At 41.7% G+C, this 25,284-nt stretch overlaps 2 protein-coding genes across 2 annotated transcripts; both read left to right on the top strand.

Moving 5' to 3' along the window:
- The first annotated feature begins 1,784 nt into the window (after positions 1-1,784).
- On the top strand, positions 1,785-13,146 carry LOC115777528 (cytoplasmic tRNA 2-thiolation protein 2-like). The gene is made up of 14 exons (XM_030725455.1): positions 1,785-1,851; positions 1,995-2,054; positions 3,334-3,394; positions 3,498-3,607; positions 3,765-4,009; positions 4,269-4,404; positions 4,502-4,633; positions 5,256-5,347; positions 5,476-5,573; positions 6,999-7,097; positions 7,353-7,452; positions 11,448-11,514; positions 11,860-11,918; positions 12,575-13,146. Exons 1-14 carry the CDS (start codon positions 1,813-1,815, stop codon positions 12,633-12,635), a joined length of 1,359 nt encoding a protein of 452 aa, XP_030581315.1. The 5' UTR covers positions 1,785-1,812; the 3' UTR covers positions 12,636-13,146.
- Positions 13,147-15,620: 2,474 nt separating this feature from the next.
- On the top strand, positions 15,621-24,978 carry LOC115777529 (cyclin-dependent kinase 1). The gene is made up of 8 exons (XM_030725456.1): positions 15,621-15,744; positions 16,263-16,305; positions 16,588-16,744; positions 17,541-17,664; positions 22,104-22,274; positions 22,465-22,628; positions 23,251-23,392; positions 24,747-24,978. The coding sequence occupies exons 2-8, from the start codon at positions 16,269-16,271 to the stop codon at positions 24,861-24,863; spliced, it is 912 nt and encodes a 303-aa protein (XP_030581316.1). The 5' UTR covers positions 15,621-15,744; positions 16,263-16,268; the 3' UTR covers positions 24,864-24,978.
- The last annotated feature ends 306 nt before the right edge of the window (positions 24,979-25,284 follow it).

Below are 25,284 nucleotides of genomic sequence, written 5' to 3'. Positions count from 1 at the left end.
CCGGATAACAATTCAATCCAATTTTATTTATATAGCGCCAAATCACAACAAACAGTCGCCTCAAGGCGCTTTGTATTGTGGGTAAAGACCCTACAATAATACAGAGAAAACCCAACAGTCAAAACGACCCCCAATGAGCAGCACTTGGTGACAGTGGAAAGGAAAAACTCCTTTTAACAGGAAGAAACCTCCAGCAGAACCAGGCTCAGGGAGGGGGGGTCATCTGCTGAGGGGGGAGAAAAGACATGCTGTGGAAGAGAGCCAGAGATTAATAATAACTAGTGATTAAATGCAGAGTGGAGTATAAACAAAGTAAATAAGGTGAATGAAAAGAAACAGTGCATTATGGGAACCCCCCAGCAGACTAGGCCTATAGCAGCATAACTAAGGGAGGGTTCAGGGTCACCTGATCCAGCCCTAACTATAAGCTTGATCATAACATTTCTGAGCCTGAATGTTTAAAGGTTAAAGATGCTCCGGGGGTTGGGGGGAGAACCTAACTGTTGTTTTATGCATATTCTATCCTTCATACACCGGAAGTCATGCTTCCACTTCTGTCAGCTGTTGTTTTGACTCTTGACTTTTCAAAAGCTCCTCCTCTCATCTGAGTGTCTCAGCCTTTAGAAAATGTAATTACAGTGATGGAGTCTGAGAGAGATCCTCCAGATCTTCTCGTGGCCTCCAAAGTTCTGTTTCTTTCTATTTGGGACAGCAAAACCTGCAAGCTGAAATATTTCCATACAATTCCTGAAAAGATATTAATAAAAATGGAAAATCCCAGAGACAACATATCTAATCATGAGTGTGTGATTGAGTGTTTGAGAAAAAGTTAGTAGACATTTAACTTTAACGATGTGTTTTGTCAGTGTTTGTAGCATACATGGGAGGAAGGAGAGCTGTGGGGGACTGGGTCACCCCATTCCACTAGAACAGCCTTAATGCCCCTTTTATCGGTCCTCCAAGTCTTTGGAACGCTACTGCAGAGACCATGCTAGCAAAACGTCCCCACAGCATAACAGAAACTCTAGATCCCCTCACTGTGGAAGACAGTAGGCTGTATCTGTCACTCATCTGTGCCATAACTTTATTTTTTTTAAGATGTCTGTTCCTCTGTTTATTAGTGTTTCTAAGAAATGTGTCAAATGCAAAGAGGCGCCTGCAGCTTTGGTCATCAGAGCAGGAGATGCATACTGCAGGTAAGATGTGCAGCACTGATGGATCCATATGATGTTACATTGAGAGTTGGTCTGTGGTGGCTGAGATCAGGAGTTTTTGAGGTGAGAAGCCCGAAGACGTCTGATCTACTTTTAGTACTTTTTAGTTCAGGGCAGGGTTGACTGGGTGGTCAGGGTTTTCAGAGCCCTCCAGAGATGCTCTTTGAAGTGTGCTTCAGGTTAAAATTAAACCTTCACCACATTTAACTCATGAGCAGTCTGGAGACTCTGTTCTCCCTGTGCCAGGTGGGTTTTCTCCAGATGCTTTGCTTTCTCCCACAGCGGACAGCCGTGCATGTCAGGCTACTCGGTGATTCTAAAATGGTTGTAAGCACTGAAACAGTACAGTGAATACTTATGTAAATGGAACATTATAGTATTTTCCTGTGTTTTGTTTCAGAACTTGATAGAGTGTGAAAACTTTCAAGTACACTAGATGGGGTTTAAAAGAAACGTCCTTTTAAACAGGGAGAGGTGTGAGGTATCAGGTGTGTGTGTGTTCACATGGTTTGAGGAGACATGTGTCTTTGCTCACGTCGTTTTTTCTGTCTGCCTCAGGGGCTGTTTCAAGGATTACTTTATTCACAAGTTCAGAGCTATGCTGGGCAAAAACAGAGTCATCTTCCCCGGAGAGAAGGCAAGCCGTGTGCTTCATTTGTTCATTCCATCTTCTGTCCTGACTCAACATGACGAAACTCGCTTTGCTGCATTTGATCACACCCAGAATAATCAGCAACAGCTGTAACAGTGTGTGTGTGTCTCCTCTGCCTGTTGTTGCAGGTGCTGCTGGCTGTATCTGGAGGTCCTTCTTCCTGTTCGATGCTCAGACAAGTTCAAGAGGTCTCTTTCCCACTAGTCACAAGTAACCATGGAAACACTATTGCACGAGTGTTCCTGTTTAGTTAATGGTCTCAGTGTATTGGTAGACTTTCCTCTTCAAACACAGTAACCCAGTGTGTGGTTGGGTTTCATGCAGTGTACTTCAACTACACATACTACTTATTGGATAAAGATGAGTGCTAACACACAGACTGCAAACAGCTTTAGTAGTTTTTCTACTATTAGTCTTTCAATTTAACAGGTGTGAAAGTATTTGGATAAACTGGCATAAATATAGTATAAAGTTTATCTTCAGTACACTGATGAATATCCTTCACTGCAGCTGTTTATCATCGTCACTTTCATCGTGAAGTAACTCCGACTGGGCCGAAGAATCATCAGTTTGTTTGTCCTGCTCAGTGTTTGTTTGGGGTTATTTTATCTGTATTTTTAAGCACCATCAGTTTTGTAGTTCTATATAGTTTTGAATCCATGTTTACCTGTGAGCAGGCACACATAGACAGACACAAGTGATCTGATATCTTTGTTAGCCAGACATGCACATGCCAAAACACCACATCCACCATGTCCAACAGTTCTTTTAATCTAGAACTGTCAGGCTGTTTTCTGGAGAAGTCTGATGTGTTCCTGTCCATCACTGTAACCAGGGGTTTGCACCATGCTGTAAACTGTATTTGTAGTGATGAAGGCGCCTCCTTGATTGCGGGCTCTGACGGTGGTCTGTCTTCCTCTGTGTTTTTGATTTGTGTAGATGTTGTGAAAGATTCTGTGATCGTCCACTTTAGTTGTTTTCTGTGGTCTTTGACAGCAGCACCAAAAGGCCTGAAACAAAAGTCCTTCTCTTTAATGTGTTGTTGATTTCAGAAACTTTTGCTCTCTCTGATGGTTTGTTTGCTTTGTAAGCCTAACGATGGTCTCCTTCACATATCTTTGGACCTCATATGAGAATTAACAGCTACCAATGCAGGTTCAACACTTGGAATCACCTCAGTATCTTTTACTTGTTTAATTTGTCATAGAGCAATGAGAGCACAGGCCTCACGTGGCCATGAAACTGTTTCCAATTACTCTTCAGCATCTTAAAATTGAGGTCTGTAGCAGCGCTTTTGTTAAACCTCTTGAATTAACGCTGAAAATCAGCATTTTGGAAACATGATTGTGCGATTTTAAAGTCCACTGTGATGGTGTTTAGAGGCAAAATTACAGCAATTGTGTCATTGACCAAAACTTACAGCACTGACTGCAGTTTCATGGAGCTGAAAATGTTTCTTTGTCACAGGGTCTGAGTCAGAATGCTAACAAGAAGTTGCGGTTCTTGCCTGGTATTGCCTACATCGATGGTAAGTTACATTTGATCTAAATGTAATATGGAAGTGTAATTTTGCCATTTCTAAAATGATTCTGGCTAAACCAACTTCAGCAGGTGTGTGTCTCTGTCCCCAGAGGGTGCTGTGATCGGTCAGTCAGTGGATGAGAGACAGAGGACGGTGTCTGAGCTTCAGGCACTGTTTAAAGCTACCGGTTTCCCCTTCTACATCCTGCCTCTGGAGCAGGTCAGTGCAGGACTCTTAACGTTAGTGAGACTGGATCACACGTGTACCGCAGTCTGAATGGCTGCTGTGATATTAAGAAAAAGATTTCATTAGCGCATGATTTTTTATTTTTTTCAACATCAGGCTTAGTATAAAATATTTACCAATGTTTGCTAAGGTTCTGGACCTTCCCAGTTCAGTTGTGGCGACTGCTCCGTCACCCTCAGAGCGACCTGCCACAGCCTACAAAGCAGCCGTGGATCACTTCGTTCAGAGCGATGGCGCCAACTTGTTGACACAACCAGAGGAACTGGAGGAGAAACCTCTGCCTCTGGTTCAGGAGTCCCGGACACGTTTGCTGCAGCAGCTGATTGGCTCTGTGAACACACTGACGGCCAGAGAAGATCTGCTAAACAGATTAAGGTCAGCCATCTTGTTGCTTCTACTGTTTGTGCGAGTCACACACCACCATCAGCTGCATGCATTTGTAGCTTAATCAGAGATGTTTGTTGGGGATGGTGATGATAGCATATTTGCTGTATTAGCTGCACAGTCCCTGAGGCAGTGGAAGAGGTGCAAATGGTGACATCTCTGCGGTATACCTACTTGTGACTCGTCCACCGTGGAGTTAATGATGGGACAAAAAAAACCAACCTGACTTTACTGTGTGTTGTCCTCAAAGGCAACATCTGCTGGTGCACACAGCTCGCACTGAGGGCTACAGTAAACTGATGCTGGGAGACAGCTGCACCAGACTGGCTGTTAAACTGCTCACCAGTATATCACTGGGCAGAGGAGCACAGCTGGCTCAGGACACAGTGAGTGTTCATATTTATCTCTTAGACATGGAGAGTAAGAGAAGAAGAAATCTGTATATAAAGCAAAGGAATACACTGATGTTGTTTGTGTTAACAGGGCTTCTTGGACTCCAGATATGGTGACATAATCTCAGTGAGACCAATGAGGGACTACTCAGCCAAAGAAATAGCTTACTACAACCATATATTCAGTGTGCCTTCTGTTGTAATACCAAGTCTGGACACTAAGGTAAGATCTACAAAAAAAACAACTTCAGACCTCCTTTTTGAAAATGTCAAAAAAAAAACACACGTGTCACAGGTTACAGTCACAAATGCAAGTCCAGCTTTGCCCCAGTGGTGGCGCTACAGTGAAAATGATAATGAGACTGTACTGAGGAAGCATTGACTGCAGCTAGAGATAAAAAAGCTGATATAATAAGAACTCAGTATCAGTGTGTGTTTTTTTTTTAATATTATTTTTAGCTAAATGAACTGAGTTAGTTTTAGGCAGCAGAGGTATTTGTCACACTCGGCCTCAGGATCAGACTGAGGGGATCAGAGAAGAGGACCACCAAAGACCTGGAGAGTTTTTTTTATAGTTTATTCAGCTGATTTGCACAAGTGATGAAGATTGAGATATTATTATTACAGTATTCTTAGAAATCAAAAATTGTTGGTGTAGGTGTGAATGTGAGTGTGAATGAGTGTCTTTCTGTTAGCCCTGCTACAGACCGGTGACCTGTGCGTGGTGCACCCCTGCCTGTTGCACAGTACCTGCTGGGGTGGTCTCCGGCCGACCCCCGCACCGTTGCATGAGTTTAAGCCTCTCCGGCCTGTTGTGTTCAGTCTTGTTTTTCTCTGTTCCGCAGAAAACTGACAAGGCCAGCATCCAGCGTCTGACAGAGCACTTTGTCACTAAACTGCAGGCAGACTTCCCCTCGACAGTCAGCACCATCTACAGGTCACAGTTAAACACAACTGCTGGACATTACAGCTCATCTTCAGCAAGATACAGTTGACCTATTATTTGTACACACACTGCTTGAGAAGCTCACATTCAGTTGATAATCCAGCACATTTGTCGTGCAGGACCGGTGAGAAGCTGCAAAACGCATGTAGAAAATCCTCTGCAGGGGACCACTGTGACAGATGTCTGCTGTGTATGTGCACCCTGGACACTGCTGTGGGTGAGTGAGCCTTTTTAAAGGAAGTATACATACATACAAAGGTAAATACTGTCATTTACTGACAGAATTTAAACAATAGACTTTAGGTCAACAGTTGATTCTTGCAGTGAGTGTGGAAGAAAGCAGCAGGTATGAAGAACAGTGCCACTGTTAGGGCCAGGTGACGGACTTGGAAGTTGAAAAATGTGTAATTCCAACAGGGAAGTTGGAATTACCTGAAAGCTGTGAGAAATCTGACATTCCTCTAAAAAGTATGAAAGTGCATGAAAATCCCATCAGGAATATAGAAATATATTAAATAGGCCGGTACTGTCTGCGGATGTTCGTGGAGAATAATTTCTAAGTCGACTAAACAAGGAAAGAAACATGAGACCGACTGTCTAACAAAAGCATCCGACACCATTAACTACATTCTTCTATAATGAAGCACATTTAGTGCTGCTGAACTGAACCTGCATTATGAACACTGCAGGTTACACTCTGAACTCACAATGATGGAAAAAAGTCAAATAAACTGATGTTAAAAATGAAAACACGTTACTGTGAACGATGTTTACGCATCATTGAATATGAGAAATGAACATCTGAAAATGAATGAATTGTGACTGAAAAGTGCCGCGCATTATGAACGATGCCCGTTGTTCTACAATTCATGTCACGCGTCTCAATAACGGTTCAAATCTAAAATGATAATAAAACAATACAAACATCGAACCATCTGTTTTCTTCCACTTATCCGGGGTCTGGTCGCGAGGCTGCAGCCTGAGCAGTGGAGCCCAGACCTCCCTCTCCCCCGGCCTCCTCCAGCTTACCCCTGATTCAGACTTCAGTGCTGGATCTTATTCTTTCAGTCACTACCCAAAGCTCGTGGCCATGGGTGAGGGTAGCTTCACGCTCAGCTCCCTCTTTACTACGACAGACCGGTGCAGCGTCCACTTCACTGCAGAGGCAGCCCCGGTCCGTCTGTCGAGCTCCTGTTAAGTTATTACCATTTAATTACATTGTAAATGGACGGGATGTTATAAAGCACTTTTCTGCTCTACTTTGAGCCCTCAAAGCGCTTATACAACATTCACCCATTCACACACATTCATACGCCGGCGGCTGATCAGAGAGCAACTTGGGGTTCAGTATCTTGCCCAAGGATACTTTGGCATGCAGACTGGAGCAGCCAGGGATCAAACTGCCAACCTTCCAATTAGATCTTGTATCAACAGTGATTGTAGCTGAGAAATATTAGATTGAAGTGATAAGAGATAATGATATGGAAATAAGCGTATGCCTATGAGGCAAAACCCATTGGTAATAGTACTGATAGTATAGTAGAGCATTCCTGTAACCACTGGACATCAAGCTGTTCAGAAAGCTGAACACAGGACAGCTGCAGTGCACGACTTAAACTTTGTGTCTTTATTTTTTCTTCAGAGAAGGCATCGGCCTTCCAGGCCACACTGATTTCAGATCAGCTGTCCAGGACTAAATCTAAAGGAGGCAGCAGTACTGAAATCCCAAGACAAAGCCCAGGTACAGTTTATAATCAGTGAATGGATTTCACCTCTGCTATATTTCTTTCAGCCTTCATCTTTCTTCAGAAATATGAGCAAATAGTATATCAGTGGAAAAACACAGTTTAGCCATAAATGCTTCTTTTAAGTGTAACATAAGTCATCAGATCTAATCTGAAATGGATACCTTGTAGCGCAGCTGTGTTTCCAGAAGAAGCTGACGTGCTACGATTTTCAGGCTTCAACAGTATATGTTCATGTTTCTGTTAAACAGGGAGGCCAGAATCAGCTGCTCCCGCTGGACTGTGCTGTTCCTCTGCAGGAGGACTCGACTGTGGGAGGTCAGCACGTGGTGGAGGTTACTGTTCTTCCAAGTAAGTGTTGATTTAGTGTGTATCCGATTTATTTCTAACCCTAACCAGAGATGATCACTGACACTTGACATGCAAAATGTTGTCTAAACATTTCAGACTCATTCTTTCAGGCCCCTTTCAAACATATGTGGCAAATATTTTGCTTTATTCTGGTTTTATTCATTAAAAATTATAAACTATATGAATGCATTTGATGCAGAGGTCGCAGGAATTAGTGCACCCACTATGTTGCATAATGGGGTACAGGTGATCACTGATACATTTTTTTAAACCACTGGCAGAAAGTTGCCATCTTGTGTCATTTTTACTGAGCTGGACGTTTGGTTTGGCCTTTTATTTTAGAAAGAAAGAAATGTCTTTCTGTCTCCTGTGTGCTCACTATAATCAAGACTTCACTGTAGGGCTGCAACAGTGAATCAGTAAAAATTGATTATTAAAGGCGTTGGCAATTAATTTCATTATCAGTTCATTGTGTTACATGATTTATGTGTCACTCGCCATGTTGCACAGCCGCTTACGTCACCTGTGGCGTTTCGTCTACGCTGCTTTAAAAATGCCTGCAGAGCGAGCTGAAGGGAGGCGGAGCCAGGGTGGAGGCGCCAGCCTCACAGGAAGTTAAATACAGAAAGTAAATCAATTCTACAAATGAGAAAAAGGTTCGACTCGAGTCCTCAGAAGTGTGGGAGCATTTCAGGTTTCACCAAACAAAAACACGTGTTTCATGCACAGAAGTCACGCACAAACAACAACAAATGGCCACACCTGAGCACAGCTTTGTTCCCAGATGTTAGCATTATGTGACCTGTAACAGCAACACTGTCAGACAGCTCTGTTACACTAAGAGGAAAAAGGTACCTGAAACCAGAAAAGTGGAGCCTGCTGGACGGGAAACTGGGCCTTAGTGTTTGCATTAGCGATGCACTTATTTTTCTTTATTATTTAATTATGGTAACAGTATTCAAGCAGCAACCTGTTTGTGCACTTATCTGCTCTGTTATTCCAAATGATCCACTTCTGAATAAAGAGGTGGAAATTAAAAATGTTTTTTATCAAACTGGTTGATTATTTTTTCAATTAACCGATTATTAAAATAATCATTAGTTGCAGCCCTAGTTCACTGGTCTCTGGTCAAAACCCTGCTTATTTTAAGAATGCTATTATCCACCCACATTTAAGAAAAACCAAGCTTGACCCTACTTAATTACAGACCAGTTTATTGCTGAGGATTTAGAAAAGGTTGTAGCAGCTTACAGGTGATCTGGATAAATATAGCACTCTGGATAAATTCCAGTCTGGCTTTCACTTTTGCTCCTGCTGTTTGTTTCCAGTGACATTTTTGATGCAATGTCACTGCAGGACAATGTTCTGTTTTGTTGATGTCGGTCCTGATGTCTGCCTGTAACTCTGTGGACCACCACATTTTGCTTGATAGGAAATACTCTGTGGGTGTGTTGAGTCTGCTTTGGATTGGTTCTCCTCATATCCACCTGAACAATGGTTTTCTGTGCCACCCGATTCCATTTTGAGGCCGTTATTGTGTTTTGAGCACTTTTAAAGACAGTTCTTATCACTGCTGGGCAGTTATTTATCTTGTTTAAGCGCCAAGCTGTATCTAATGCTTTGTTTCCACTTGTACCTATGCAGCGTGACTCAACTACGTGGTTTTGTTTTGTTTCCATTACAATTGCGTTCCACCTCAATGTGGGTGGAATGGATACAGCAACGCGGGCACAAGTCAGTTGACATAATTTGTATGCGACTCAAACGCTGCCATTAGCTCGGAGACCTCCTGATACTTTCTAATGTCTCGTCTGGCACCAAGCACAGAAACATCTGGACCACCGTGTTGGTTTGTGTGTCTCCATTTCCCTCACTTTCGGGTTTTAAAAATGGCGTGTTTGATTCTGGTGGAGTCACTCTTGTGACTCAGCTAGTGGCGACACTCCCTGGCCAATCAGTGGCATGCTGTTCTTCAACGTCACATTTTTCGGATCGCTTCGAATCACTTGGAACCCTAGCTGAGTGGGTACTAAAAAGGTACCTGGTACCCAGTACCAGGACCTAATGGAAAACCCTACAAACTGTGTCGGGCTGAGTAGGTACTAGTGGAAACGCGGCATAAGCTACAGATCTTGTATAGGTGCTTAGACTATTAAAAATTGGATGGCTGACAATTTTCTTCAACTCAATGAAGAGAAACAGAAGTCCTCGTCTGGCTTCTAACTAATCTTAACTATTCTCGTGTCATACCCTTGCTAATTCAGTTGCGCTGGCTCCACTTTAAGATTCTGTTTTTGACTTTTAGAGCTCTGCTTGGGTAAGCACCAGCATACAGAGGTGAACTGCTGAGGTCCCTGAGCTCTTGTGATTACGACCTAATTAAGTGGGATGTCCACTTAATTAGTTTCTCCTTTACTACTTTCAGTCTTTTTTTAAAGACTGGCCAAAGCCAAGTAGGCAGCATTAATCTGGCATGTTGATATTTATTCAGAAATATACAAAATTCTAAAGGCTTCACAAACTTTGTTGTGCAGCCGTATCACACTTGGCCACGTCCACCACTGTGACTCCTGACAGCACAGAATAAAAATTCATCTGCAGGGTTCCCACTGCACTGTGAAATCTAACTTTCTTAAAAGGAAGTTTAATTTCTTAAATTTTTACTTCAAAAGTTCTTCCTACTTTTTTGATTTGATATATCTTATCAGTGAACCACATTCTAGTAAAATAAAAACCTTTTTTAAACTTTAGCAACCACAAATCCTCCTCAAGTGATTATGTTTGTATGGCATGCAGGGTGAAGGTCAGATCAATACTGGCGATCAGTTCAGTTCTTACTTCTCATTTTTAAAGCGTTTGTTGTTGTAGGAGGTTTGAATTACCAAGATAAACCTGTTTGATTTTCTCCTCTCTTCCTGTCATAGACACGTCCTGAACAGCACTGCAGACCTACATGTAGAAGGCCGAGTGTACATGCCCGCCTATCACTAAAGCCATACCCGTAGCTGCATAGTAAAATGCTACTCATCAGACATCTAACCCAGTCATCAAACTTTGACAAATGTGACAGAACAAAGTACAAGTCGTTGGATCTTAAATACGCCGTTTAATTTCTCCACACGTCTCCACAGCTTCTTACCTTTTCCACCTGTTCAGAGGAATTTGTTGAGGCTTAGTTGCCTCGGCTGACCTTTGTCTCATACGAGCATCCATTTTTACCACATTCCATGTGGTCCGGACGACTGCCGTAATCCTAGCAGCACTGGGATCAGTGCATCCTGTGCTGTGTTTGTGCACACCGACACTGGTGATCAGTGCTGGGGAGAAGTTACTGAAACTTGGTGAGAATGGGGTTGACTTCACATTTTGCAGCTCATGCTGATGCTGTCCCAGCTTGACTTTTTTTTATAGCAAAAAAATGTCTTTTTAACATCAAAATAAGTACTCTGTCAATCCTACATCAAAATATGTGAGTACTGACTACTGTGAGTAAGTATTTTAGGGGGGAATTTAATAATTCCTACATCTATACTTAAGTTTTTTACATTAATAGGAACCCTGCATCTGGCTCTGAGCATCCCTGAAGCTGTTCTTCCTACATTGGCAGTTTTCTGCATTGATGTCTCCCTGTGAACCCTGTTGCTCTTTAACCTGTATGCCTGGATGCAAACAGCATCCTTAACCCTTTAACGGCAGGCTATCCCCGCCAGTGCACCCGTTACCTGCCCTTACTTGCCATGAACAGCTGGTTAACGGCGAGCGTATCGCCACTGAGACGTCTGATTAAACACACTTTGAATTATTGTGATTACACGATCGTTTGTCCTTTCAGAAAGAAATTGCACTTGTGCACAGATCCTCTGAAGTCTGGTGTTTCCTGCATTTCTTCCCTGTATCTTCCTCATACAACAGTGTTTTTGGAAGTTTTCACCAACTGTAGTCTCACAGCTGCAGGCGGCCATGGCTCAGTTCTCTGTGTTGTTCTTACATTACAGGGTACCAGAAACTACTGATCTGAAGAGCCTGCTGTGTTACAGCTGCACACTGACTGTCAGAGACATGGTGAGTTTAAAGAAGGCTGGGTTTACTTACAGAGCCTTTACAGTAGCACGTTATGTATTTTATGGAAGGCCATTCATGTTGTAGAAATGAAGCTATCAAATAAATAAATCTGATTCAGATAGTAAAACTTGAAAAATTAGAACAAATAGTTGTGACTTGGCTTTCAGTATACAGTCAGCCATCACACAGGTGATGCAGAGGGCGGTATTTGAGCCGGGGCTCTCAGCTCAGGTGTGGTCTGTTAGGTTCTCTCCAGCTGTGAGAGAACCATGTTTATTATTAACTGCATAATCAAAGTGTTGATAACTGAGGTTCAGCCTGTGTCCCTGTTTGTTTCCTTTCTAGTCCACAGTGAAGCACCTCCCTCAGTACATCCTGTCAGAGGCTCAGAGGAGGCAGAGCAGGTGGGGGAGCACGTTTGCTTGATTTAATCACTTTTCTTTGACTCCATAAAGTCTACTTTACATTACGGCTAATAATAGATTACAAATGCAGTTCTTTTCTGCATGAATACAGTAAACTGACGCCATGCCGTTAAAACTAAAGCACAAAAGTCAAAATAATATCAAAAACAGTAGAAATACTACAGTGCAAGACGATAACCTGATACATCATGATGTGTATGTGAAAAAGAAAAAAAATGCTAATGGTTCAAATGTGCTGTTGCATTGGTGTATTATTGTTTTTTCAATTTCATAATCTATCAAATAGTTTGAGTTCTGTGTCCACGTTCAGCAGATTAGTTACCTTCTGTTTACTTTGCATACATTCATTTGCTCTGACGCAGCCACTGAGGTCAGTTAAACTGGCGAGGAGTCCACGTAGAGCCCCGCATATTTAAATTCAGATATCAGGTTACCTGTCATATCATGTATTGATCCAGCCCTAGCACTGTAACATCCAAAACAGCATTATTGTTCCATCGTCTGGCAGTTGTTCTGCTTTGGTAAATGTAACATATGTTAAAAATGCAGCTGTTACATTCAGTGTGACTGAGCATGAAAAAGATGCAGGAGGTCGAGGACCAACAGCACTGACTGGGCTGTGTTGTGCTCTGTAGGTCTCAAATGAGAGAGGAGATCGCTGAGTTCCTGCTGGATGATCATGATGAAGGAAATTAGAAACAAGAGGAAAGTTTCGTCAAAGACGATGTCAACTCAGCCTGCAGGAAGTAGATGGTTTTCATATGTTTAACAATGAAATCCATGGAGGGTTTTTGCAAATGTAGCGATTCATTATCTGTCTGTCTGTCCTTAGTCTATGTGGGGCCAAAGGTAACACACAGACAGGCCTTCAGAATGTATTTGATCACTTTTTTGGAATTGATCATGGAAGCAGCCCTGCAGTCTGATGAGGACTGAGATGGACAGATCTTTAGAGGGTTGTTTTTGTTGTTTTATGCATGCTTCCAGAAATAGACCACAGTTCAGTGATTTGTTAGTCATATTCAGAGTTGTATTACAACCAGAAAACATTAATATAAAATTGTTATACACAGCACTCTACTTTTAAGTTTGCCCATGAACTTCTGTTTTTTTTTTTATGTGTTTGTAAATGAAGAAACTTCAAAGTTGACACTATGTCTTTATTTCCATTTGTAGTACTGTGCCCTTAATAAACCTTCAAATTTCAGAAAGACAGTGTGACAGTTATTGGAGACACTTTCACCAGGATTCCAGCACTCGATCATACATAGTGGTGCAAACCATGTGTTTACATCTGCATCCACCAAAGCCAGACTCCTCCCTCAGATTGGCAGATGGAGAAGTGTGATTCATCCCTCCAGAGAACACGTCTCCACTGCTCTAGAGTCCAGTGGCGGCGTGCTTTTTTTTTTTTTTTTTTTATACTCTTTATTTAACATTTTTCATTACAATAAAACATACAACACACACTGAACTTGGGGCACTGATTCTTAGTTAAGTATATATATACATTACAAGATATTACACCTAGTTATGCTTCCTTGCTCTTGTATGTTAACCATTTAGACCAACGTTTATTGTAAGAATGTCCTTTCATACGTAAAAGAAATGTCAGTTTTTCCATAGAATGAATCTCCTCCACGACGTCCCTCCAGTGGTCCAGCTGGGGGGGGAGTGTCTTTAGCCAAGATCGTGCAGTGGCGGCGTGCTTTACACCACTGCATCAACACTCTGCATTGAGCTTAGTGATGCAAGGCTTAGATGCAGCTGCCATGGAAACCCATCCATGAAGCTCTCACTGTTCTTGAGCTGATCTGAAGGTCACATGAAGGTTGGAGGTCTGTAGTGATTGACTCTGCAGGAAGTTGGTGACCTCTGTGCACTATGACCCTCAGCATCCTCTGACCCCACTCTGTGATTTTAACTGGTTGCAAAGAAATTTCCGGACTTGTTCAGGTAGCTTGTATAGGTCATAAACCCCGCCCCTCTATGTTAGCGAATGGGACGGGGTCAACAAACAAAAAAGTTCTCAGATAAATTTTCCCCAAAGATGCTTTCTGCCATTATTAGTAGTTCTCATCACTCTGATTTGGGTTCAAGTGACCTCTTTTCTAATAAATTAGATTTTAATCACTAACTTGATGGTGTGAAGTTGGGGTGCAGTGTCATTTTGACAGCTTTGATTGGGAGCTGCAGTCAGTGAGAAACTTGCATGTCTCTGTTCATGAATTGCAGCTAGAGTAGGGACTCTGACAGGAGGCTCAGTGTTTACTTACCATAACCAGACTGACACCGTGAGGTGTTCTGTAGTGATGGTCAGAGCGAGGCTTTGGGAAACACTGAAACATTCAAAGCATTTGGATCTGAAAACCATCTCTACAGTGACACCTGCTGGCCAAAGTCGTTATTGCCACATCTTGATAATGTTCTGTGAAACAATGACACAGACAAGCCTGCACAATTCCAAAGTTATTTATTTTACCCGACTATCAATAATTATGATCATATTGTGGATAAATGCCTGTATAAACAAGAAAAGAGGTGAAGAGATAAGGAGGGTAGAAGAAGGTGAAAGACAGACAGATGATGCCCAGGAGCAGTGGAGGAAACAGGAGAGAACATCATGACAATCAGCAGCAGTTTGTGTGAGGACAGTCTACAGTGAACTCTACATTACCTCAGTGACAATAACAAGAAGGCAAGAAAACGACTCAGTTCTGGTTGTTTTGTATTCCATTAAACATCAAATAAGTGTTTCAAGCAGTGTCGGCTGCTCTCTTGGTACTTTGTATTTTTAAGTGAGGCACAGTGCACTATGTACAGTACATGCCCTGTATGCTATGTGTGATTTATTAAAAAAAAAATTCTAGACAATAGACAAACACAAAGGGGTGGCTGTGGCTCAGGACGTAGGGCGGGTCACCTACTAATTGGAAGGTTGGTGGTTTGATTCCTGGCTGCTCCAGTCTGCGTGCCAAAGATACTGAACCCCAAGTTACTCTCCGATGCAATCGCTGGAATGTGAATGTTAGATAGTAAGCACTTATGTCAGTGGAGCTCAGTGATGTCCTGGTCCAGATCTGGGAGGAAATCCCCATGACACTAGCTGTCATTAGGAGCCTGTCCCAGTGTTGTCAGGCATGCACACAAGGAGTGGGGACCAGCACTGAGTACCATTCTGAGCTGCTGCGATGATGATAAAATTGATAAATGGCCTAGCTGCCGCATCATTTTTTTCATTTTGATTTCCAAGAGGTGTCTGAATTCAGCCCTGTAGGTTGATAATTTTCATTTCCATTAAATGATGTGGCATCCTTTCATTCCTCACACATTACCCAGTACCAGTATAGGCTAGTGACAGAGCCCCCCAAATTTTGACATACCCCAAAAACTAAAGCAGTTTTTGGCAGTTTGTCACTAGGCTAATATATATCCAGCATGAGTTTTTTTCCCATTGAGATCTGATTTGTGTTCCTTTACTTTTTATTTTTATTTTATTTTTTATTTTTTGGCGGTGGGGAAAAACTCTTTGGGATCTTAGAAGTGGCTAACACTTAAATATCCCAGCGCCAGTGAATACTCCCAAATACGTCGGCGGGTTGTCGCCCGCGCTTCTCACGTGACAGTCTTCCTTTGCTATTATTGGCTGTTTTGAAATTCATCCCGTGATCTCATTGGAGTGTTTTGAACTGCTGCTTTACTGCGGTTATTTCAAGAGTCTGGTAGCATTCTAGCGGCGGTCTTTGCGTGGAGTGTACATACAGTTAAAATAAAGTCAACACAAACAAAAACGAGGCATACTCAGGTAATTATTATTCTTATTTTTATACAGTTGAAATCTGGTTTTAACGATTCGTTAGCTCATGTAGACCAATAAGGAACGACAGAAAGTGCGTTAGCAGTTATTATGGCATTGATAAGAAGGTGCCCTTGATGGTTTAGCCTGGGTAAGCTAACGTTTAGTCATCCTCTCTTCCTCGTCAATAAAAAAAGTTCGTGGAGTCGTCCTTACTGTCTTTAGTTACAGACAACCTGTAGCTTCACGTTGCTTCCCGTTCGGAGTTTGAAATATTTTCTAGATTGCTGTAATTGGTTGGATTAACTTGAGATGATTTGTCAATTTGAATTATGTCTATGCAAGTCAGTGCTAGATACTAACAGCTTTGTTGTATCTTTAACTTTTAAATAAAATAGTCGCTCTAACGTAATGTTATTACTAAACTAAAGGGCAAGTAAATAAGCTAATGGGAAATAAGAAAAAGCAACTGCAAGGCATTGGTAGTTGTTGAAATTACATTACAGCTTTTTTTCTTCTTCTTTCAGGCCATAATGGAAGACTACTTGAAAATAGAGAAGATTGGAGAAGGTTAGTGTTAATGTGTGGTTCATCTAAATGAGTCAAATTACATTCTACAAGTTCTGTTGCTTTAAAATTGTCCCAGTTACATTATGTATGTAGCAAAGTTATACTATGAGCATATTTTCATTTCTGTTTGCTCAACAATGTTATGTCTGTAAAGCTCTTTTCATATGACAAGAATTACTTTGGTAACTTTAACTTGACACAAAATGATGCACCATAAACTGACTGAACATTAGCTGCCACTCCTGTTGGTTTCAGTATGTACACCTGCATTTTTACCCCCAGGTACATATGGGGTTGTGTATAAAGGCAAGCACAAGGCCACAGGGCAAATTGTGGCTATGAAGAAGATCCGTCTGGAGAGTGAGGAGGAGGGGGTTCCCAGCACAGCTGTCAGAGAAGTTTCTCTGCTCCAGGAGCTGAAACATCCCAACGTTGTACGGTACGCTCGGTGTTACAAATTCTGTTTGGTTAAAGACTGATGGGATTTTAAGTTTATAACATACAGTTTTTGCAATAACTTGTAAAATGGATGCATGACATCCCAGTAAAATAAAAGAGTAACACCACTGGTAGTTAAAAAGTTGCCGCACATAACTGTATTTTAATTCAGAATGGTATGCTAGAGTTTATGGATGTATTGGACAGGTTAATCGTATGTAACTCCAGTTTTTCTATCATGAGACATACCCCTCATAATCAACATGCTCACATTAGAGTGTTGAAAATTTTAAATGTTTTCAGTTGCATGTAAGCTTGACTTACAAGTAATTGCATTCTGTCTTTCTTGCCATTTTATGGTGTGTCAAAAACTGTGGAAACTAGTTTGTATTTTTAAATGAGAAGTAGGATTACACAGTGCTATTTATATCGATACAGTTTGACATGTGCAACATGGTGGTGTGGTGTTAGCGCTGTTGCGTCACAGCAAGTTGGTCCTGGATTCAAACCCCAACTAACTTGTAAGGTGCTAATAACCACGCCCACTTGGTAATTGTTGTAATAGCAAATGGCAAATAGATGAAGTTATTTAAATTACTTGCAGTACACAAGTTAACACACCAAAGTTCTCCAGGATCAACAGTTTCCATATTGGTTTTGTTGCATATTTCCTTGTGCAGGGTGCTGGAAGAGGCCAAAGAATGAACACATTACCTAATGCTTCATTCTGCTCAGTTACAGCCTATGAGAATATGTATGAACTTATGTGTGTATGTATGCATGTGTACATGTACCAGACTCCTGGATGTTCTGATGCAGGATTCTCGTCTCTACCTCATCTTTGAGTTCCTGTCCATGGACCTGAAGAAGTACTTGGACTCCATCCCCTCCGGTCAGTACATGGATCCGATGTTGGTCAAGGTTAGTATTTCATTAATTCAGCAGTGCAGTAGGTGCTTGAACTTGAACCTTTTGAATTCAAGATGGATTAAAGTATCAGAAGATGTCAAATTCTCAAAGTAACACCAGCGATTCAGTTTGAAATTCTGGCCTCACTTTTTGATTTATGGCTATTTACTCTTTTTGTCTGGTAATTCAGCCAAGCAGCTATCCCAGTTTTTCAAGTCATTCCTGGAGCAAACATCAGATTTTTGATGAGTTGTTTTAACTTTTATGAGTATGGTTGTTACAATACTAAAGTTTCAAGCTTGATAGTACTTAAAAATGATCAATACATTTTCAGAGTTACAGGGACAGTAGAGATTAGAACAATACAAACAGTAACACTAGTGACACTATTTGTAAGTGCCCTGATGCAGTGCATAGCCCCCCCTGGCTATGGGATGACCACTTGCTAGTGCTAATAGCCGCGCCTGTTTGCTAATTGTGGCACTGCCGAACAGTTCTGAGAGTAAACCAGTGAAACTTTCAGCCCATCGCAGCACCGGGTGATCAAGCACTGGGTTTCCTACAGTAGAGGGATGTTTGATTTGGCAAAGATTTTCTGTCAGCTACTCGGGATGTTCCTGGCGACAAAAAGTCGACTATCAACTAAGAAACACTTAGATATCAAATGTTTTAATGGACAATATCAAAAACGGTCTAAACAAAGACGTGACACCATTAATCGTATTCTTCTATAATGAATTGCACTTTAAATGCTGCTTAACTGCGGCACCACGTGTCGTGCATTGTGAACACTGCACGTTACACACCAAACAGACGACAAAGAAAAAACTTAAACTAAATTGATGTTAAAGATATGAAAATGTGCTACTGCAAACTATGTTTATGCATTGTTGAATATGAGAAAATAACATTTGAAAAATTAATAAATTGCAACTTAAAAGTGTGGCGCGTTGTACCGCGCATTATGAACCATGCCCTTTATTCTACAGTTCATGACACGCATCTCAATAAAAGTTTAAATCTAAAATATTAACAACTCAAACATCAAACCATCCATTTTCTGCATCCTGATCAGTAAAGCCCTCTCCCCCAGCCTCCTCCTCCAGCTTACGCCTGGTTCAGACTTCAGTGCTGGGTCTTTGTAGAACTACAACACAACCTACATAAGTGGCCGATGTTGCCGGTGTTTATACCTGTGCAGGTGCGTGTGTTAATTAGCTTTCGGTCGTGTCCCACTGTTTTACGTGCGGTGCCGGCCGACAGAAACATAAAATGTTGGGACTTTTTTCCCTCCTGGTCCCACTCTTTGCTGTGGTCAGTTTTTTAAGGTGCAAACAAATTTCTCCCTCTAGTTTTTTTTTTCACTTCTTTGTACAAACTTGGAGGAAGTAGCCAGAAATGCAGGGAAAGAAGGGTGTTTCTCTGGAGTTGTGCTTCAGGTTGTGTCGTAAAACTTCAAAAATAACTAACAATTTTAGACCTAATAAAAGTATCAGGCCATTTTTCTATAACAATGTTAGGGCCAAGGGTCAGGACAAGATCCAGTATGATCAAAGTGGTGGGTGGGCTCCTTTACATTTTGAGAAGCCAATTGAATCTAACAATAGATTAAATGCAGTGTTGAGGCTGTCATTCTCAGCATCTACATGGATGTTAAAATCACCCACTATAATGATTTTATCTGAACTGAGCACTAAATCAGATAAAAAGTCTGAGAAATCAGACAGAAACTCTGAGTAAGGACCAGGTGGACGATAGATAATAACAAATAAAACAGCATTGTACACATTAACTGGGAAACTCAAAAACCTAAGAGACGGTTTCAAATGAATTAAAACTGTCTGGGTTTTCGGTTGGTTGATAAGCTGGAGTGGAAGATTGCCGCTCCTCCTTCTCATAATATGACTCAGGTGTTGATTAATTTAAACTTACATATTCATGTTTCTGTAAGGCAGAATAAATCAATATGTTGATCAATTATTAAATCATTTACCAACAGCTTGGAAGAGAGAGACCTAATGTTTAATAATCTACATTTAACTGTTTTACTCTTTGGTGGAATTGAGGATGCTATATTATTCTTTCTTTGTGATTTTCTATCCTTAAATTATTATTTTAGCTTTGGTTTTTGGTGGTCTGGGAGCAGGCACCGACTCTATGGGGATGGGGTTTTGGGGGGATGGCAGGAGGAGAGAAGCTGCAGAGAGGCGTGTAAGACTGCAACTCTGCTTCCTGGTCTCAACCCTGGGTAGTCAGGTTTTAGGAGGGTTAATAAATTTGGCCAGATTTCTAGAAATGAGAGCTGCTCCATCCAAAGTGGGATGGATGCCGTCTCTCCTAACAAGACCAGGTTTCCCCCAGAAACTCTGCCAATTATCTATGAAGCCCACGTCATTTTTTGGACACCACTCAGACAGCCAGCGATTGAAGGAGAACATGCGGCTAAACATGTCGCTCCTGGTCTGATTGGGGAGGGGCCCAGAGAAAACTACAGAGTCCGACATTGTTTTTGCAAAGTTACACACCGAGTCAATATTAATTTTAATGAGCTCCAACTGTCATTACTGCCAACGTGAATTATTATTTTATGAAATCTACATTTGGCCTTAGATTTCAGATTTCCTTCTATGTCCCCTGCTCTAGCCGCTGGAAGGCAATCAACAATGGTTGCTGGTGACTCTAGCATCACCTTTTTAAAAAACAGCGTTGTCAATAACCAGTTTGTGTGTTGCCTAGTGTGGAAAAACTATTTGAGACGTGAATGGGTTGGATGTGTACCGGGGGCTTCTGCTTAGGGCTACGCGTCCTCCTCACAGTCACTGTTAGCTTCTGTGATGAATGGCTTAGAGATGGTGTCACTAACAAAAAGACCGAGCTGAGCTCAGAGTTGAAAGTGCTGATTTTTCACTAGGAATGACCAGAATAGACAGGATTAAAAATCAGAGTAACAGAGGGACAGCATAGGTTGAGTGGCTTGGGCCATGGTTTGAAAGTTAGAGAGCCAAACGTGAGACGGTTTGGACATGTGCAGAAGAAGGATAATACTGGACAAAGGATGCAGCAATCGACGACTGTGCCAAAACATTGCCTGCATGAACGGATGCTTCAGCTCATGAGCTATGCCTTTCTCCATACTTTTCTCTTCCCATCATTTGTGTACAAGTTCATCTTGGTTTAATCTGTCCAGAGAATTTTTTTCACAGAACTGTACAGGCTGTTTTAGATGGTTTATGGTAACGTCTTTCTATCCTTAAATGTGTGACTGGTGGTTTGGGATGATTGTTGTTGACTTTGGGCACGTGGGGATGGAGGCCTGCTGCAGGGAGATGTTAAACAGGTCTATGAGCACTGCTGTCAGCTCACCTGCGCAGTGCTTCAGAACCCATCCTGGAACTGCATCAGGTCCAGTAGCAGTTTTTGGGGTTGATGTGCTGCAGGGTCCGTCTCACCTCCTGGGGGCTCAGCAGCAGTGGTGAGGGTCCCTGCTGTGCCTCCATGTTTTGTAGATTGTCAGCAAAATCAAAGCTGGCAAAGAAGCGGTTCAGGTCATTGGGAGGATGGAGCGGGTGCAGCTGGTGTGGGTGCTGTTGTAGCCGGTGCTGTCTTTGATGCCTTGCCACATGCATCAGGAGTCAGCGCTGTTGAAATGCTCCTCAATGCGCTCCTTGTATCACTGTTTCTCTTCCTTGTACATTAATATAAGTGTTGAACACTTTTATTTCCCCTATACACAGTCTCATAAAATGGGGGGGGGGGGGGGGGGGGGGGGGGGGGGGGGGGGGGGGCGTATTATTCATCGCTATTTGCAGTTTCATGTACAGTGAACCCTCGTTTATCGCAGGGGTTACGTTCCAAAAATAACCCGCGATAGGCGAAATCCGCGAAGTAGTCAGCTTTATTTTTTATAATTATTATACAGTTCTATAGAATGAAACCAAAGATCAAAACCTGTTTTCAAGCCGAACACATTCTGTGCTGGACAGAGACGAGGGACGGAGGAGATTGATTGATAGCCAATCAGGACGCAGAACACGATGCACGTTCATACACTGTTAAAGGAAAAAAGAAAAAAAAAAAAGCATAAAAAACTGCACTAAAAAAGTCAGTGAAACAGCGAGGCCACGAGTGGTGAAGCATGTTATAACGAGGGTTCACTGTAATACACTTTGAACTGTTCTCCTTTTTGTTATTGTTATTTATTTTTTGCAACAAACTGTATATGATGATGATGATGATATCATTACCATACCACTCATACAATGGCAAACATCTTTTATCACCATCTGTTAAACTTCTATAGTGACCTTGGACTTTATTGGAGGGGGGGGGGTCAAAGGGGGCTCCAGTTTGGAAGTCTCTGTTCTTAAAATGAGTTTGTGATGTTTCATTGTGGTTGCTCAGTTTGACTCCTCTGAACATGTGTTCTTTCCCCATCCTTCAACACTGTTTAGAGCTACCTTTACCAGATATTGGAGGGCATTTACTTCTGTCACTGTCGCCGAGTCCTCCATCGTGACCTGAAACCCCAGAATCTGCTGATTGACAACAAGGGAGTCATCAAACTGGCAGACTTTGGTTTGGCTCGGGCCTTCGGTGTTCCCGTCAGGGTCTACACCCATGAGGTGAGAATCCTTACAAAGAAATCTTGGGTTCAAATCAGTGGTTCTCAAATGTTTTATGTCCAACTTCAGAAGCCAAAACAGTTCATGCCCCACAGCTCAGAATTTGGTAAATCCTATTTAGTTTGAGAACCTCTGGTTTAGACCATCACTGTACATATACAGTTAATTGATCGCTGACCTGTGTTCCTAGGTTGTCACTCTTTGGTACCGGGCTCCAGAGGTTCTGCTGGGTTCACCCCGATATTCCACCCCCGTTGATGTTTGGAGCACTGGGACAATCTTTGCTGAACTTGCTACTAAGAAGCCTTTATTCCATGGAGACTCTGAAATAGACCAGCTCTTCAGGATCTTCAGGTAGACACACCAAAAAGACTTTAATGTCATCAAGTTCAAGAAACTTAAACAAGTCCAGTTGCCTTTTTTCAAGCTCCAGAGACTAAAGTCATTGTTCTTCTGTGTGCTCTGTTCTGAGGGGCAGAGAGGAGCAACACAACCTGTGAATCAGAGGTTCACACATGTAGCTTTACAAAAAAATGCTTCGTTCCTTTGATTCTTAAACTGATCACTCAAAGATTTCTCAAACTCAGAGTTCTCAAAAAGTCTTTAAATAAATAAATTCTCACTAGGTCCTGTTCAGAGTGTATCAAGCTCACAGGAAATCATGGTGGTGGAGATACTCAAGTCTGGGGGTGGTTACCAATTTGGAGCTAAATACCTTCAATGTATCGACTCACCAGCGAACCACAAAAGGAAGAACGTAAACCTTCAAACCGTTTATGTCCAGTTTAGGTTTCACTGCCCAAAGCTGCAAATTTAAGCACCTTGAGGCGACTGTTGTTGTGATTTTGGTGCTATATGAATAAAACTGAATCCAAACGTACCGTCCAGTGTTTTAACTTTGTCCCACATGAAAACAAACATAAATGAATTTACATCCTTGAGTCTTATTACTTTGTTGTATTTCTCTTCTTTACAGGACTCTGGGAACCCCAAACAATGACATGTGGCCTGATGTGGAGAGCCTACCAGACTACAAAAACACTTTTCCTAAATGGAAGTCTGGCAACCTCCCGTCTATGGTGAAAAACCTGGATAAGAATGGCGTAGATCTACTGGCGGTAAGGACGAGGGTGGCGTCATGGAGTCATGGTTACATTCTGCATGATGGTGATGTTTTTATCCCAGGAAAAATCATAGAAAGTATCTTATTGGGTATTTCACAGTTGTTCAACAAATATGGCTTTTAAATATGATCCACAATCATGTGAAAAACAAATTAGACCCTCTTCCAGTTTATAGGTTTTATATATCAGGACATAATTTAAAGAATCAGCTGATCCTTACCAGATCTAAAAATTAGATGAATTACAAAACATGACACAGTACACCATGTCATTATTTATTGAACAAACTGCAGCAGCAGTGTGTGGAAAACTAAACATATACTCTGTGTCACCTTTAGCAGCAATAACTTAAAATACTCAAAGGAAGGATTTTCTGTATGACTCTCAGAGGAATTTTGACCCACTCTTTATAACATTGCTTCAGTTCATTGAGATTTGCTTGCAGCTGTCCTGCCACAGCGTTTCAGTCAGGCTGAGCTCTGGACTTTGGACCACTGCAACACCCTGATTCTTTTCTATTCAGCCATTGTGTTGTAGATTTGCTCGGGTGCTTCAAATCATTGTTCTCTTGACTCAGATTTGGCCTCATGTTTAACTAGAATACTTTTACATATGAAGAGTTCTTGGTTGACTCTGCAGGTAAATTTGATTGGCAGCTGTCTTTGAATGTCGTCCTCACTGGAAGGACTTCATATTCTTTGGAAATAGCCTTATGACCCTTCGCAGACTCACAGACAGTAACAGTTGCTTCCTTTTCTTAGCATTGTGCTAAAACACACCTGAATGCTGCAGTCCAGCAAACTGCCAGAAATTCTGCCCTTAAAGAGGTGCTCAGTTAATCAAGTGCACCGATGAGCAGCACCTTGCTGCTTCTTACCCTCTTAATTCCTGTGGAAGTGGTTTTTCCACACTCTGTTTCAGCCTCGACATTATATCACATTATTTCAAGAAAATGTGCGCTGGAGTTGGGGTCACTAAGTAAACAACATTTTCCATCCTCCTTTTCCAAAGAGCTGATGTGAAGTGTGAATCTACTGAAACAAGGTGCGGAGGGCATTTTAGTGCAATAGGAATGATAGAGCAGTATATTCAATGACGCAGCATAAGTCAAATGTAAGCACAAAAGTAGCTTTGGTATTGTTTTCCCTGGAAAATTTAAGTAAAAGTATAACTCGCAGTATAACCCTTTAGATTTTAGATTGATCTTTTTTAGATTCAACCTTTTTTTTTTTTTTTTTTTTTTTCTTTTGAACCAATAAACTGTATAATTTTGTATGACCTATTTAATAGGTTTAAATCACTTATTATTTCTAAACATGAAGCTCTTTTTCTTGTCTTGTTTCTCCAGAAAATGTTGGCTTACAATCCCCCCAAACGCATCTCTGCTCGCGAGGCTATGACCCACCCTTACTTTGATGACTTGGACAAATCCACCCTACCGTCTGCCAGCATCAACAAAATCTAAAGCACATACTGACCTTACATATTAACACATTCATACATTTGTGATATATTCTGTAAATACTTCTTTGTGTACCTGTGTGAGTGTCAATCTTCAATAAAAACGGCACTTTGTGTAATTCGCTATTCATTTTGATCTAATGGCTTCTTTTCGACATCTGTCTGAACATGAGGCAGAAAGGAGAAGGTTCTTCTCCCGTGACATATTTGGAGAACCATAATGATGGATCTGGCAACCTCACCAGTTTAGCCTTGATCTATTTAACTCAGTATTGTATAAGTGGGAACCTCTGGCAGGAAGAATAAACCAACATGGGAGTGACAAAAATCGGGGGGGGGGGGGGGGGGGGCTGCAGTTCCTTTAGTGGCAGTTTGAGGCTCCAAGAGAGTTTCAATCCCACAGACAAGAGTGCTGCAGCCCACTT

Source organism: Archocentrus centrarchus, unplaced genomic scaffold (genome assembly GCF_007364275.1).
Source record: "Archocentrus centrarchus isolate MPI-CPG fArcCen1 unplaced genomic scaffold, fArcCen1 scaffold_55_ctg1, whole genome shotgun sequence".
Lineage (NCBI taxonomy): Eukaryota > Metazoa > Chordata > Actinopteri > Cichliformes > Cichlidae > Archocentrus > Archocentrus centrarchus.
Note: the sequence above shows the minus strand (reverse complement) of the source record. Positions and strands in the feature narration are given on the sequence as shown.

What these genes read in the sequence shown, in the direction of transcription:
- LOC115777528 (XM_030725455.1), top strand. Translation starts at nt 1,813, where the DNA reads ATGCTGGGCAAAAACAGAGTCATCTTCCCCGGAGAGAAG. An exon ending in TGGTATTGCCTACATCGATG is followed by an intron (nt 3,395 to 3,497) that starts GTAAGTTACATT and finishes CTCTGTCCCCAG; the next exon opens with AGGGTGCTGTGATCGGTCAG. An exon ending in ACATCCTGCCTCTGGAGCAG is followed by an intron (nt 3,608 to 3,764) that starts GTCAGTGCAGGA and finishes ATGTTTGCTAAG; the next exon opens with GTTCTGGACCTTCCCAGTTC.
- LOC115777529 (XM_030725456.1), top strand. Translation starts at nt 16,269, where the DNA reads ATGGAAGACTACTTGAAAATAGAGAAGATTGGAGAAG. An exon ending in TGGATCCGATGTTGGTCAAG is followed by an intron (nt 17,665 to 22,103) that starts GTTAGTATTTCA and finishes AACACTGTTTAG; the next exon opens with AGCTACCTTTACCAGATATT. An exon ending in ATGGCGTAGATCTACTGGCG is followed by an intron (nt 23,393 to 24,746) that starts GTAAGGACGAGG and finishes TTGTTTCTCCAG; the next exon opens with AAAATGTTGGCTTACAATCC.